At 29.6% G+C, this 13,802-nt stretch overlaps 2 protein-coding genes across 2 annotated transcripts; both read left to right on the top strand.

The window, feature by feature from the left end:
* The first annotated feature begins 1,100 nt into the window (after positions 1-1,100).
* Positions 1,101-5,605, top strand: LOC130629752 (uncharacterized). The gene is made up of 5 exons (XM_057443091.1): positions 1,101-1,261; positions 1,452-1,503; positions 2,800-2,904; positions 3,463-3,525; positions 3,603-5,605. Exons 1-5 carry the CDS (start codon positions 1,101-1,103, stop codon positions 4,593-4,595), a joined length of 1,374 nt encoding a protein of 457 aa, XP_057299074.1. The 3' UTR covers positions 4,596-5,605.
* A 102-nt stretch (positions 5,606-5,707) lies between these two features.
* On the top strand, positions 5,708-11,184 carry LOC130629362 (TNF receptor-associated factor family protein DDB_G0290965-like). The gene is made up of 6 exons (XM_057442516.1): positions 5,708-6,340; positions 6,934-7,038; positions 7,237-7,398; positions 7,520-7,597; positions 7,692-7,769; positions 9,668-11,184. The coding sequence occupies exons 2-6, from the start codon at positions 6,949-6,951 to the stop codon at positions 10,688-10,690; spliced, it is 1,431 nt and encodes a 476-aa protein (XP_057298499.1). The 5' UTR covers positions 5,708-6,340; positions 6,934-6,948; the 3' UTR covers positions 10,691-11,184.
* Positions 11,185-13,802: the final 2,618 nt, after the last annotated feature.

Below are 13,802 nucleotides of genomic sequence, written 5' to 3'. Positions count from 1 at the left end.
TTTTCCTTCTCTAACTTTTTTTCATAACCTGAATAGTTTGCTGACTAAAATATATAAATACTGATTTCCACCACAGATCAGGAGATTATTAATTTCTGCCAACCAGGATTTTGGGTGGTAACATCTGTTATTGTCACTTGAAAATGTTCCTTGTAAACTATCTATCATGCACAATATAAACTGTTTAAACTTGTGTTATAAATATTACAAGTTAATAATGCAGGACTATGGATTAAAATATTTAACGCATATATTTTTTGCAAATTTCAATTAATTCCTTTTATTGTTTTCTAAACCAATCAGTCTTGTATCGCTTAATTTTAAACCAATCAGCCTTTTTGATATGATAATTCTTGTCTAGTCGCACACATACAGTTTTATCATTATTTCTTCAAAGCTTTGTTATGCGGAATACATGGACATTATTTTGATATTATGCAAGTTCACTGCTTAGAGCAGTCAAAAATGTAAAATTTAGAGTGGGGCTGCAGTTTTTATATACAAGGTTCTTTGTAAGAGACTGCTATGTTTACCTATCCTCTGAGAGACCGTCTTTGACAGATTTCACTGTAATAGTATAGACTGAGAAGCAATGTAAAAACACATTAATTCATGGAAAAGATAAAGGTTGATCGACTTTCGTTGTTTTTGTTTATTTCGTATGGCTAAAGAAGCTTTTGGTTATATAATATTTTTTTAATTTAAAAGAAAATTTCATAGAAAGCTAAGTATTTTGCCAAGAAACTTTAACTTTTTATTCTGTATTTTACATTTTATTGTTAACAAGTTTTTCTGATAATTTTGATAATTTCTGTATAACATACAAAGCAGAATATTATATTTAATGTTGCAGGTTTTTACTTAAAATAATTTTATCACAAAGGAATGAACTGACTAGAAGCGTTTTAGATTTTTTATTTTTTTCATATTGCGGTTAAAATAATTATGTGAACTAGACCTGCTCTATTAGAAAATAATGAAGTTAACAGAGTTAAAAACTAATTTTGAGTTCATAAATTAAAAATTAATTAAATTACCAAATCAACAAAAAATCCACTTGCACCATTTTTTATTATTTTTTTAGTTGAAGTAAGTAAAGCATGGCGGAAGAAGGTTACAATGTTGAAGCAGTCAGCGATACTTCACATGATATGTATTGTGTTATTTGTTTGAAGTTGATGAGAAATGCAATACAGATGAATTGTGGCCATGGAATGTGTGACGCTTGTTTTCATAAGTTGGTTAAATATGCTAAAGAGAGGTATTCGTACATTTATATTCTGCTAAAGAGAGGTATTCGTACATTTATATTCTGCTAAAGAGAGGTATTCGTACATTTATATTCTGCTAAAGAGAGGTATTCGTACATTTATATTCTGCAATTCTTCTTAATTTATTTTTAAAGTTAATTTCATAGGTTTAGTATTTCCTTAATTTGCATTTGCATTTAGAAAAGTTTCTTTGGTTTGTCCATCTTGTCGAAAGGAAATTATTGAAAACAAGGCAAGTTAATTTCTGAGACAAAATATTTTTGAACGTCATTCCTACTTATTTTTTCCTACATCTTTTTAATAATAAATTTTATTCCAATGAAAGTTGAAAAAGAAATTTTGATACCTTCTTAACTTTAATTTTGGATTGATGTGTTAGTGATGGACTTTACAAAAAAGAATGTCAGAAACAAAAAACACTATTCTATTGAGTGTATAATTTTATGTTAGATACACTTAAAGGGATCCTTTTAGTAAGAAACTATTTATTTATTACAAATAATTACAATTTAATTGAAATTTTAATAAACTTAGCTCAAAGAAAATGAAAATTAATAAAGAAAAGACCGTGTAAAGTAAAACTGTCTTGTCAAAGGCTTCGAGCCACATTAGACTTGTGTTTGACTGAATAGAAGAGAAGTATTCGTGACTAAATGAAATAAAACTTTTTATTCTGGCATTTACACGGGCAAGATATAAATCATTGACCACCTCTCTGTGCAACTTGGTATTCAAGGATCTGGAACCTTTAAGGCAAAGAAAAGCAGATTTCGTTATCACGAAGGAGAGTTTACATCTCTTCTTCGTGATATTGTTCGCCGGATTTCTCTCCTTTTATGACAGGGATTCTTTTATGCAAAACTAATTTGTGAAAGAATGCTGAATATTTTTCTATTCAAGAAAAAAAGGATTTTTTCTATATTTGCAAATAATTAAAGTTTGTAAAAAATACGTACGAGTTCTTTTTTTCTTTTCAAGCTCCTTACCAACTAAAAAAATCATATTAGTACTTGCTGTATATCTCAAAACTAATTTTCAATTTAATTGAGTTTATGTGAACTGTAAACACCTGAATTTAGGTGAACCGTAAATTCAGGTATTCGTGGTTTACGTAAATTTAGTTAATTTATTGTGAGCCATGAATACCGTATAACTTCGAAATTGTCGTAGGTTTTAGATACACCAACATGCTCCCTCCTGGCTTCTTCTTAATTCTGCTGGGTTAAATATCCAGGTTTTCATATTTTTAAAATATATTTATTTTCTTGCAAATTTTATTAACGTCAACGTTGTGTCACAAAACACACGGTGGTATTTTAGTTATTTCCTTTTAATCTTCAGGTATATATAGAGAAGTATCAACCGTAGGCTTTTCTTCGTTAAAAAAAAATAAACAAATTTATTTGGTATTGCAATAAAGGATCTCTTTAAGATGTCTAGAGACTGTATTATCAAGTTACATATTGGAGATAATCATTGAGTACTTTGACTTCCTTCAACATGTAAAATAAAATTTTGTTGTTTCCAGGTGTTTCAAGTACCAATGTTTGATCGAATCATTTTGGCGTTGCAAGTAAAATGTGAAAACTCAAAGATGGGATGTGATTGGATTGGTGAATTGGGAGATATGGAGGTACAAGGTTGTGTTTATTACTTTTGTTCATGTTTTTATCCTGTGATTTTGATGCTGGAGATTCCTAGTAACTATTTTTGTCAGAAATTTAAATTCGTTTGTGATGATGAATATAAAATGGGTACTAACATGCACAGTCATTAATTCACTTTTTTATTTGAAGTGCATTGCAAGAAAAAAATGGGGAAGGAATGAGATCCAATTATTTGATGTGTTTTTTTCAATGCCAGATATTTCATACCTTTAAATTTGACTTTCATCTGTGGGAACGCATTCAGGATTTTAGGAAACTTGTATATTTAAAAAAATAATCCAAATTTTGCTCTTCATATCTGTACATTTTACATAAGAATTCTGAAATAATAATGTTTTACAATCATTTTAAACTTGATGAACTGCTGTCAGCTTTATATATTTGGTTGGTATATTTGCTTCTGTTACTTGATTGACTGTTTAAAATAGTGGATATCTTTATTTCTTGTTGTATGGTGAATTCTTTATCCTTTACTGCGGGAATGTTGTATCTGAAGTAAATGTGTTTTGATGTTTCTTACCTAGATACACAAAGCTGCAAATTGTAACTTTCAAGCTCGAGCTCAGGCTATCGCAAACGTTAAAATTGTAAGGACCATTACTTCTTTGATCTTTAACCATACTAGTGTGTTTGTTTTATGTGTTACTGCTCTAACTTATCATAGGAGACCTGTCCCAATATTATACCTAAACATAAATCAAAAGGAGCTGATATTTGTGGAACAGAAGGTAAATTTTATATCATCCGACCAGATGTTGGTTACTATCTTCGCTCATCCAACTTCAATCAAGGAACCGATCTTGTCACCTACAAATTGCATGATCGTTGTAAGGGAGAGCACTATTTATCAACTGGTGGAAAATTTTACATTATTCAAGGTGATAAGTATCGTCGTGTTACCAACATGAATTTGGACAAAGGTTCAACTTCTTATTCTCTTCATCCTAACTGCAAAGGTGGTGATGTGTATTTGTGTGCAGGTGATCAATTTGTTATCATTTCCTTTGAAACTGAAATTTGTCACGTCACGTCTAATATGAATAACGATGATAAAGCTTACGACATTGCCATTCCCGAAGATATCAGAGATGCATTGTATCATTGGGGTGGTAGAGATAAGAGTTATTGTTTAAAGCAGTCTGGTGCCGAAGTTGAATATTGTAGATTTAAAGGATTTGATGGGAAGAAAGAAGATAGTTATCCGGTTCATCACAATGTGATGTGTTTTATTCCTGGTGGATTGGCTGTTGCTTTTGGTGCATCTGTTGCATTCTGGAAATGTATCCATTCAGAGAAGAATGAAACAAATTCATCTAGATTATGGTCAAGTATGCTAGATCGCAAGGATGGATTTCATTATGAAATGTTAGGATTGGATGATTTTGGATTTGATCTTTGTTCGAAAGCAGTGCGAATTCAATTTTTAGATGATTTTAAAGATGACGAATTCATCACAAATTTTCTCAATAAAAATAGTTGGCATGGAATGAAACAAGTGAAAGAATCAGTTCGTGTCCGCATCCATGCTGGAGATGAAATTCATGTTTGGCAATATGTTGTTGGATTTAAAAATGTTACTGATCTTTTCTTTACCCCCTTTGTAACAATTACTGATAACAATGAGATTCCAACACAGCAAGCCTTGTACGAATTATAGATTAAACAGTTGGTTGTTCGTGACGCGTATTTATTTTGGTCTTCTGTAGAACAAAGTATCTTCACTGGATATATATTCATAGAAGTTCTTTCTTTTTCAAGCAAGTTCACACGTTTTAGAATTTGTTATTTTTATTTATCATAGATTTTGTTGTCTTCTGATAGATAAGTGAAAGCATATTTAAATTATGAAATAAATTTTTGCCAGTTCTTTTTATCTCTGAAAAAGTTATTACCATGGATATTTATTTATCAAAAGTGTTATCGTGTATTTCATATTTATATTTTTACGAAGTGGAAATATTTTACTGTGTATATAAAATTTCTATAAGAGTGAATGACCACGTTTAATACTTCTTTCTAAATTGTCACTTTTGTTTGTATCGTCATTGTTGGTAAAATCTGATGTCTTGCACATTAGATTAAACAGATCTATAATGATCCGCTTTTTTGTGTGTGTGTTTCGATCATCGAAAAGAAAGACACAATCACACATGGGCTTTTTTGTAGACAAATTTTTCCCCTTCTCTTGTTTTTTTTTTTTTTTTTTTTTGATTTGTAAGGTCAAAACTGTTAATTTTTTAGTTACACATCTGTTTTCAGAATGTGATTGCTTCGTCTAAAAATTTATATTAAAACAGAACCTTAAGGACTAAAAAGTTATGTGAAAATTTGAAATTATTTTGTAAAAACAAGTCTTCTGGTGTATGTTAGGTTTTCGATTTCCATATTTTTTAAAAATGTTATAATTTTCTCTAGTGGTTGAGAAAATTGCAAAAGAAAATTGTTTATGTTTTTTACAATGTAATTTTTGAGTATTTTCAAACTTTTCTTCCAACTATTAATTTGTAATCCAAGTTTTAAAGTAATGTATCCAGCTTTGAGAACTAACAAAGAAATGCAGATATTTTTTAAATAGGATTTTTGATGAAATTTGTACACATCAAACCGAAACTAGTTGTAATTTTAAAATATTTTAAGAAGAATAAAGAGTATGTATGTGTTTGTTTTCACAGTTTAGCGTGAATGTTTGTGTCAAAATGTTTGTTCGTTTTTCTATTTTATTTTGTTTTTTACCCAATTTTAGGTATTTAAATTTTTATATCATCCTTTCCGAAATCATCAAAAATGTTTTTTATAAGTCAAGGATAAACAAGTAACCAATCCGTGCATATTTTAAGAACTTTGAAATCTAATTAACATGACTAAACACGAAATAAGGCTCCTTTTTTTACAGAAACAAATCCTTTTTACATTTGTGAGGCTTAAGAAAATATTGAAAGTGTGGAAGAATATGCAAACGCAACAAAATTGTAAGACGTAGAAATTGTTTGCAAATCCTGTACTATATTTCTTTCTTACAGTTATAATATAAAATATAGCGTAAAATCGAATAATTGAAAATAAGTATGGACAGTGCAGTAAAACAAGAAGAAATAATGGAAGGTTATGATGTGGAGGTTGCTGGTGATGTATTTAAAGATGCATATTGTATTATTTGTTTGAAGTTGATGCGTGATGCTATTCAGATGAACTGTGGACATGGAATGTGTAAAGCATGGTTTCATGCATTGAGCGAATCATGCAGACAAAGGTGAAAAGAATAACCTTTTTAAACACTGTTGCACTTTAAAAATGAAAAACATTGGTAGATATTAAAAGTTCAATGATCTTTACCTTATTTCTTGTTACAGAAACATTGAGTTGGTTTGTCCATCGTGTCGAAAAAATGTCAATAAGGATCAAGTGAGTGGTTTAATTAAAACTAAATAATGCTTGTGTTGTAAACGACTTTAAGAGTCCCCAACACAAAAAGTGTGAAACTTCGAAGTTCTGTTTGTCAAAGAGCTACCGAAAAATGGAGAAAATCTAGAATCAGAATAATTTTTTCGCATAAAGTCTTTTCTACACCCCTACTTTTAAAACTTGTTGGGACCCTGTTTAAGGATTTAATTATTAAAAAATTAAAAAAAAAGAACTCTAAATTTTGTGACAGAATATGCGAAAAAATCGAAATCCTAAAATTGAAAAAATGCCGATAGGTAAGAAAAATTTTAATAATAAAACACCAGACACTAAATTTTTCTAAATCTGATTTTTGTCAGGCAATACTATATAGAAAGAAAGTACACTAATTAGTAACTTTGTTTTCTTATCAGTACTATTGTGTGAAAACAAAGAAGACACAAAAAACAATAATTTTACATTAAATGGTAATTTCTTCAAATAAAAGTATAATATAGAAATTATTTTTTAGAGAAATTATGTTTAAGGACCTCTCAATATCTGGTAAAAAAACTGGGTTTCATATTTGTTTTTAAATATTCTTTTTTCATCAGGTATTTCACAACTCAATGCTTGATAGAATCATAGCTGCAATAAAAGTGAAATGTACAAATAATCAACTTGGTTGTGAATGGAATGGAGAATTGCAGATGATGGAGGTGCGCGTTTTTTATTGGTTTACCATTGTGTTTATTAGAAAAGTGGTTGATTGAACAACACAACCTTTATTTATCATTAGGATCATCAATTCGGCTTTAAGTATCACACACGACTTTTATTTGTAATTCTTTTGGAGTGAAGTCAAAGCAAAGAGAAATAAATTTTAAATTATTTACATGATAAGTTTTTATCATTAGGATCATCAGTCTACTTGCAAATATCAAATGGTAGAATGTCCGTTTGATGGATGTAATGAAGAAATGCAAAGACAAGCATTACATAAACACAAATCAATTTGTGAATATAGAGTAATACAATGTGATTATTGTACTGAATCATTTCTTCCAAATGAACTTCAAGTTAGTAATTACAAAATTCTTATGTTTACATTGTTCTATTTTAAGGTATTTCTGAACAATGTTTTTATTGTTTTACTACCTTCTATCCAATGATAACTGTCTCTGTAATCTAACATTTTAGAATCATTTTGAAGTTTGTGAATATTATCCTGTTACATGTTCAAATCATCTGTGTTCAGAATTGGTTCCAAAGTGCAAGGTTTGTTGATTTGTCCCTAAGTTAGCTAATGCTGCAAGAAATTCTTTTATCCTGAAAGTAAATGTTATTATAGGTTTATTTTACTTGCTTTCAGATTGAAAATCATCTTTTAAAAGATTGTTTATACCAACTCATTGATTGTTCATTCCATTCAATTGGCTGCTCTGTAAAGGTAACGAATTATACTATTTGTTATTGCTGACTGATTTTAAATTGAGCATAAGGTAATCTTCAGAATTTTCATCTGAACAAGATACCATGTATTTGTGTTTACTACTGAAAAGCACCAACACAAACGTGTAAGGTCATGGTAATTGGTTTTTCAGTTAAGTATAATTGACTAATGCAACCATTTATATTACCCTTTTCCTATTATTAACTCCTTTGCGTGTTGTTTACAGTTATGTTAATTTTTGTTGAACTTTTTTGAATTTTTAATTTTCAAAGTTTTGAAATAATTTTAAACGGTTGCTATTGTGGTCATTTTTTAAACTTTAGGGGTCTTGTTAGTAATACTTTATGTGATGTTCCAGGAGCTTTTTCTTTTTTACTTTCTTTTTTCTTTGTTGCGCTGACTTACTAAAATGTAACACGCTTTCAGGTCATTCTCTAAATTAAAATGAAAACTCAGTAAGTATCACTGGAAATTAAAAAAAGGTTGCGAAGCATTCTTGCAAGTTGCAAGCAAAATTTGTTCATCAAGAACAAGAGGCGGGAATGCTTGGTGGAGGATTTCCTGAGATTAAAATATTAAAAAACTCACACATGCTAATTTAGCTAAACTGAATTCAAAAGTTTTGAAAAACATGAAATTTGGGAAAAGTTTTTTATGTGGTTTCACATCCCAAAAGGCCTTTTGAGAGTAGTTCTGTTGAGTTCACAAAAGTGCAGTTGTTAGAAGATAACTTGTAACTTATGCGCCTGTACTATTCATAAATTAACTATACTACATTATTGTAAAGTTCATGAAACACAACGCAAAAACATAGGGTTAGACGCGTAAAGAAAATGACGAAGCCTTAAAGGGCCTTAATATAAAGTTTTTCTATGCGCGATTAACAGGCTAAAGAGAACATTAAAGGTTTTATGTCCAACCTTTATCTCCCAAAACAAAAATTACCTTAACGGTCGTCACCATTACTGAACCAAAGCCCACATGGTGTAAAACTTATTAAGATGTTCCAGTGTTAAAAAAATTTAAGAAACATGCGAAAATAGTTAAACAAAGTAAAAGTTTGAAACTATTTTTGTTTTGTTTTGCCATCACAAAATCACTTCCACTACATTTTATTGTGCGTAATCATTTGTTCCCACAGAATGAGACCAATATAAAATTCTTTGAGATAAAATACACAAAAATAAATAAGATATGTGTTTTTAATTACCTTAGATATCTATTTATGTTAGGTCTGTAAAATATACTTCAAGTTAGCCGATGGTCGTTTTTTTCACTGCTTTATTTTACTTTTAAAGTTTTTCTCTTCAGGCAAACGGAAAATTGGAAAATAAGGGAGGGGGACGAAAGAGCGAATACAAACCCAACTTATTGGCATTTTTAGCTAACTTTTATTACAGCTTCTCGGTCCAAACTTATTTGTTCTAGTACACAAAAAAATAACCTTTTGTAAAAAATAAGTGTTATATTTCCTTATACTGACTTTATATGATTTAAATTCTGTTGAAATTTGTGAGAATCTCGATATTTCTCTTGGTATACTGTGCGTAACAAACGTGTGCCACAATTTCGCTTTGCAATAATAATGCAGCAAACCAAAAAAGTATTATTAGAAAAAGTGCAAACATGTTGGCCTAGCTAATTCTTGACCAAATTGAGTCCTTTTTTAGAGATCATAAATTTTTTTATCTACCAACCATATTTAGCACAAATTATTTTAAATGGACAAAAGACATCTCTTCCTTGCTGTGTCTGATTTTCTTTAAAAAAGACTCTCAACTTTTTGAGCTTCGTGGTGGCATCACACTAATTTGCTCATAACATAAGAATTGGCTTTTAGGTTATAGCGTTTTTTTTTTGCTTACTTTAATTCTGTATATGTTTATCTGTTTCAGGTCTTACGTAAAGATTTGAATCAACATTTGATCGAGTGCAACCAACAACACATGTTGTTCTTGTTACAAGATTCTCATTTGAAGAATAAAATGATTGAACAATTACAAAATGAAAACAAAATGATTAGATTAGAAGCTGCTGAAAGTGATCACAAATTGCTCACAAAGATTGAAGCATTAGAAAATAACATCACTTCTGTGAGAGAAGAAGTTGAGGTGACTAACAGAAAATTGAATGAATACAAAGAACAATATAAAAATATCATCTCAAAGTTAAAAAACATTGAACAGAAATTTCAAACATTAACTTGTCTTACTCCAGATGAATTAACCGGACTTTTTCCAGATACAACAAATAAAAAAAGTAACCAAATAAATGTCCAAAGTGAAGTTGTAAATGGGCAGTTAAATCTAGTGCAAAAAGTTAGCATGGTTACTGAGACATTCCATCTGACACGGGAACAGGAAATTGAAAGTGCATTAAAACTTTTTCAAATTTCTCACAAACAGTATCTTGATGAGTGTTCTTCAAGGGAACTTTCAAGTCTTTCTGGTGCTTCAGAAACTGTAAAAAGTGGATTAGCGTTGCCTGTAACATACTGGGATATCTTTATGGATACCTTAACACAAAATTCTAAAGTTTTTAATTTTCAAAAAATGTCAACAATATCGGAGTTATGTGATCTTTTAAAAAGTCCGCAATGCAGTGCTCGTTCCATGTTTGGAACAAAGAACTATTTTGAGAGAAATAATTGCGTTTATGTTAGATGTAAATATTCTGATGTGGCTGGCCAGTGTAAAGAAATAAAAACCACTAATCACAAAATTTTAATAAAGAATCACCATTCGACGATATATGTCAGAGATAAAAAAATGAAAGAGGCATACTTAATTAGTAGAACTCGTGAAAAAGTAAAATTAAGTCCTGATGACGAGGGTGATCATGGCAGTTCGGTGTATGATAGCTTAGTATATCATAAATACATCGTAAATGATTGGTTTTTATTAGAAATTATGTACTAATATTTTTAACTATTGTGACATGATGAGTAACAATTTAAAAAAAAAACTTTTGTTATGTGTTGTTTCTGTATATTAACATGATATTTTTGCTGTTTTTTTATTACGTAATACTTTTATATATATCGTTGTATTATTTCTTGTAAGTAATAATGTTTTTAAATATGGGAAAGGATTTGACAAAGCTTTGTATAGAATAAACTCGCTATTGCTCAGTGCGGGTACCACGTGATTATAAAAATGTATTTAGTAATCGTATTGACTTGAAAGTCTAAAGTTTCGATTCTTAATTTGTTTCTGGCTAAATAGCACAGGATGCAGTAGAATTAAATTTAAAGTATTGATCTGTCTATTAAAATTAGTATTACATTTATATTGTAACTCTTTTAAGTAGGTAATTTTTTTTGTACTATGCTTGTAGCTTTGTTTTCAGTGTAATCACAATGTTTTTGTAAATTTCTATATCGCTATGAATTATATGAAATTGTTTAATTAAACATGCGAAAGTGCTTGCGGTCACATTTTTATAGATTACTTGTCACACTGGTAATTCATCATCATGGGGATAGGATTGACTTTTAATTTTGGTGTAATTACGTAATTGCCCCCTGTTGTGACGTAAGGAAAGACAAAATATAATTGAATTTTTTAGGTAATAATGAAAAATGTCGCAGTTAAAGTACGCTATGATTTAAATAGTGAAAGTACCTGTAATATGTACAAAAATAACGTAATTATAAAAAACATTAATTTTATAAAAAAAACTTTAATTTTTGCATATATGAATATTTACTTCAGATATTTTACCCCCTATTCACGACTGGCTAACCGCTGGAAAATTCAAAAACTAATTTTAGAATTGCAAAGTTAGGAAAAGTCACAAAATTTCAGGTTATAACAGTGAGTACAAAAAAAGATATTTAAAACAACCCGGCTGTCACTTTGCTAATAAGGTTAGTTTGAGCCTCCATCGAAGCCGTGTTAAATGAGCTATATCAACCATACTATTTGATACAGGCTTCATATTCTATATATTATATATGGATTCTTAAATAGATAAGGTTTGTTACAAAGGGCAGTTTGTAGAAGCAATTATGCAACTAAATTGTCAGGTCCATGCTTGTTTGTTTTTGTCGTTCAAGTAAATTGTGCTAGTAGTAAATTGTAAATTTAACAGTCTTTTTTATTAAGTGTTATGGTATGATTTTCATGTATTAGCTATTTATATATGTCGACGGTCATTTTTAATATGTTCTTGCCAGTTGACAGTGTTATCCTGGAATTATTTTTTTGGTTATTTTGACTCATGGTATTATCAATTATACTTCTGTTTTGGAAGTTTTACTTGTTTTTTATTTTTAACCACCCTTTTGTGGAGCTGCAATTCACTTTAATCTTTACTGTATTATGTTGGTATATTCTGGTATGTATGGAATATTTTATGATGTTGCGGTATGATTGGGTTAACATATTCATGTGTTAAGAATATGAAAATATAGTGTAATGCAAGCAGATAGGGCATAAATAGAACAGAGGATGGTGGTGATGATCAAAAACAACCTTAATCTCCATGGTGCAAGTGCTATTTTTTTAATCCATTTTATGCTGAAAACAGTAAATGAGATGACAAATTATGAAGATCAACATTGGTGAATACATGTACATGGAAAGTATTGATAAACCTTCCTTGAGGCTGGCGTTTTTTTCATTTTTTTCAGCTAGAATAAATATTTTGTTAAAACAAAATGTAGCACTGTTGTAAGTTAAAGTTCACATACAAAATTAAATTTAAAAATTTTGCAGATAAAAATGTAGCCACGAAAACAGATGTTTTTATCTAACGTTAAAATAAGAAACTTTTTAACAAATGTGACGTCATTTTTGATCCCAAGGGATGATTTTGGAATAAATTTGAATCTCTCCAGAGCAAAGCAATAATAAAATTTTATCGCGTGGCTTATTTCAAGATAATAAAAAAGGTAAAAAAAATTGTTTGACAAGTTTAATAACAATTTGATAACATAGAAGAAAATTCTAGGAGATATATTTTACTTTTCCTGTTACAGACGGATGAGGTATGGACACAGTTAAGTTTGTTCTGCAAAAGCAACAGAACTAGCATGTGCTTAATTCAAATAACTTCAAAGCTGAAGTGACTGAGAACAAACTGAATGAATGCAAGGAATAATATGAAAATGTCATCAAAAGTTAAGAAATATTGAACAAAAATTTTAAACATTAACATGTCTTACTCCAGATGAATTAACTGAAAGTTTTTCTAAAAAACTTAAAGGGTGTGAAAAGGATGGAGCATTGGGGAAGCAAATTGAAGATTGCAGGCTTGAAAATGAAAGAGAAAAAGATTTAGTTATCTTATGCACAGAAACATTTGGTACTCATGACAATGCATTAGATTCTATTGTTGATGAATATAACATTTCACACAAAAAAAGATCTGAAGAATGGACCTCACAGGAATTAGCGATTATATCTGGTGTTTCGCAAAGTTTAAAAGGCAAAGTGACTTTGCCATTAACATATTGGAATAGTGTTATTGAAACATTGAAACGAAGTTCCAAAGTTGCGAACTTTCAACAAATTTCAAAAAGAGAGCAATTTTGTAATTACTTGAAATGTTTTCAAGGGAGAAACATTGAACGTTTTGGAAACGAAAATAATATTGTCTAGGTAAAAAATCGCGTGTACATTAAATATCGATATTCTGATTTGACTGATTTTTATAACAACATTAAAATTGGTGATCGTAAGTACTATTTGAAGGTGCAATACGAATGTATAGATGTGGCTGGTAACGGAATAAAGGATGTATGTTTGATAAATAGATTTGGCAAAACAACTAAATTACGCTGTTCTAAAAACATGCAGGAGTATCAAAGTAGTACTTACGTCAAATTAAAAGAAGAAGAGTACTTTGTAAATGATTTTTTTCTGTTAGAAATTATTCACTGATATTATAAGAAATTATTTATCCTTCCTAATGTGATGACATTAGAAACAGTTATTTAAATAATGTGATTAAACTTCGATACTGTCGCACAAAATGTGAACTGATTCATATTTTTTTAAAGTCATTTATAGTATCACTTTTCAAATA

Source organism: Hydractinia symbiolongicarpus, chromosome 2, assembly GCF_029227915.1.
Source record: "Hydractinia symbiolongicarpus strain clone_291-10 chromosome 2, HSymV2.1, whole genome shotgun sequence".
Classification (NCBI taxonomy): Eukaryota; Metazoa; Cnidaria; class Hydrozoa; order Anthoathecata; family Hydractiniidae; genus Hydractinia; species Hydractinia symbiolongicarpus.
Note: the sequence above shows the minus strand (reverse complement) of the source record. Positions and strands in the feature narration are given on the sequence as shown.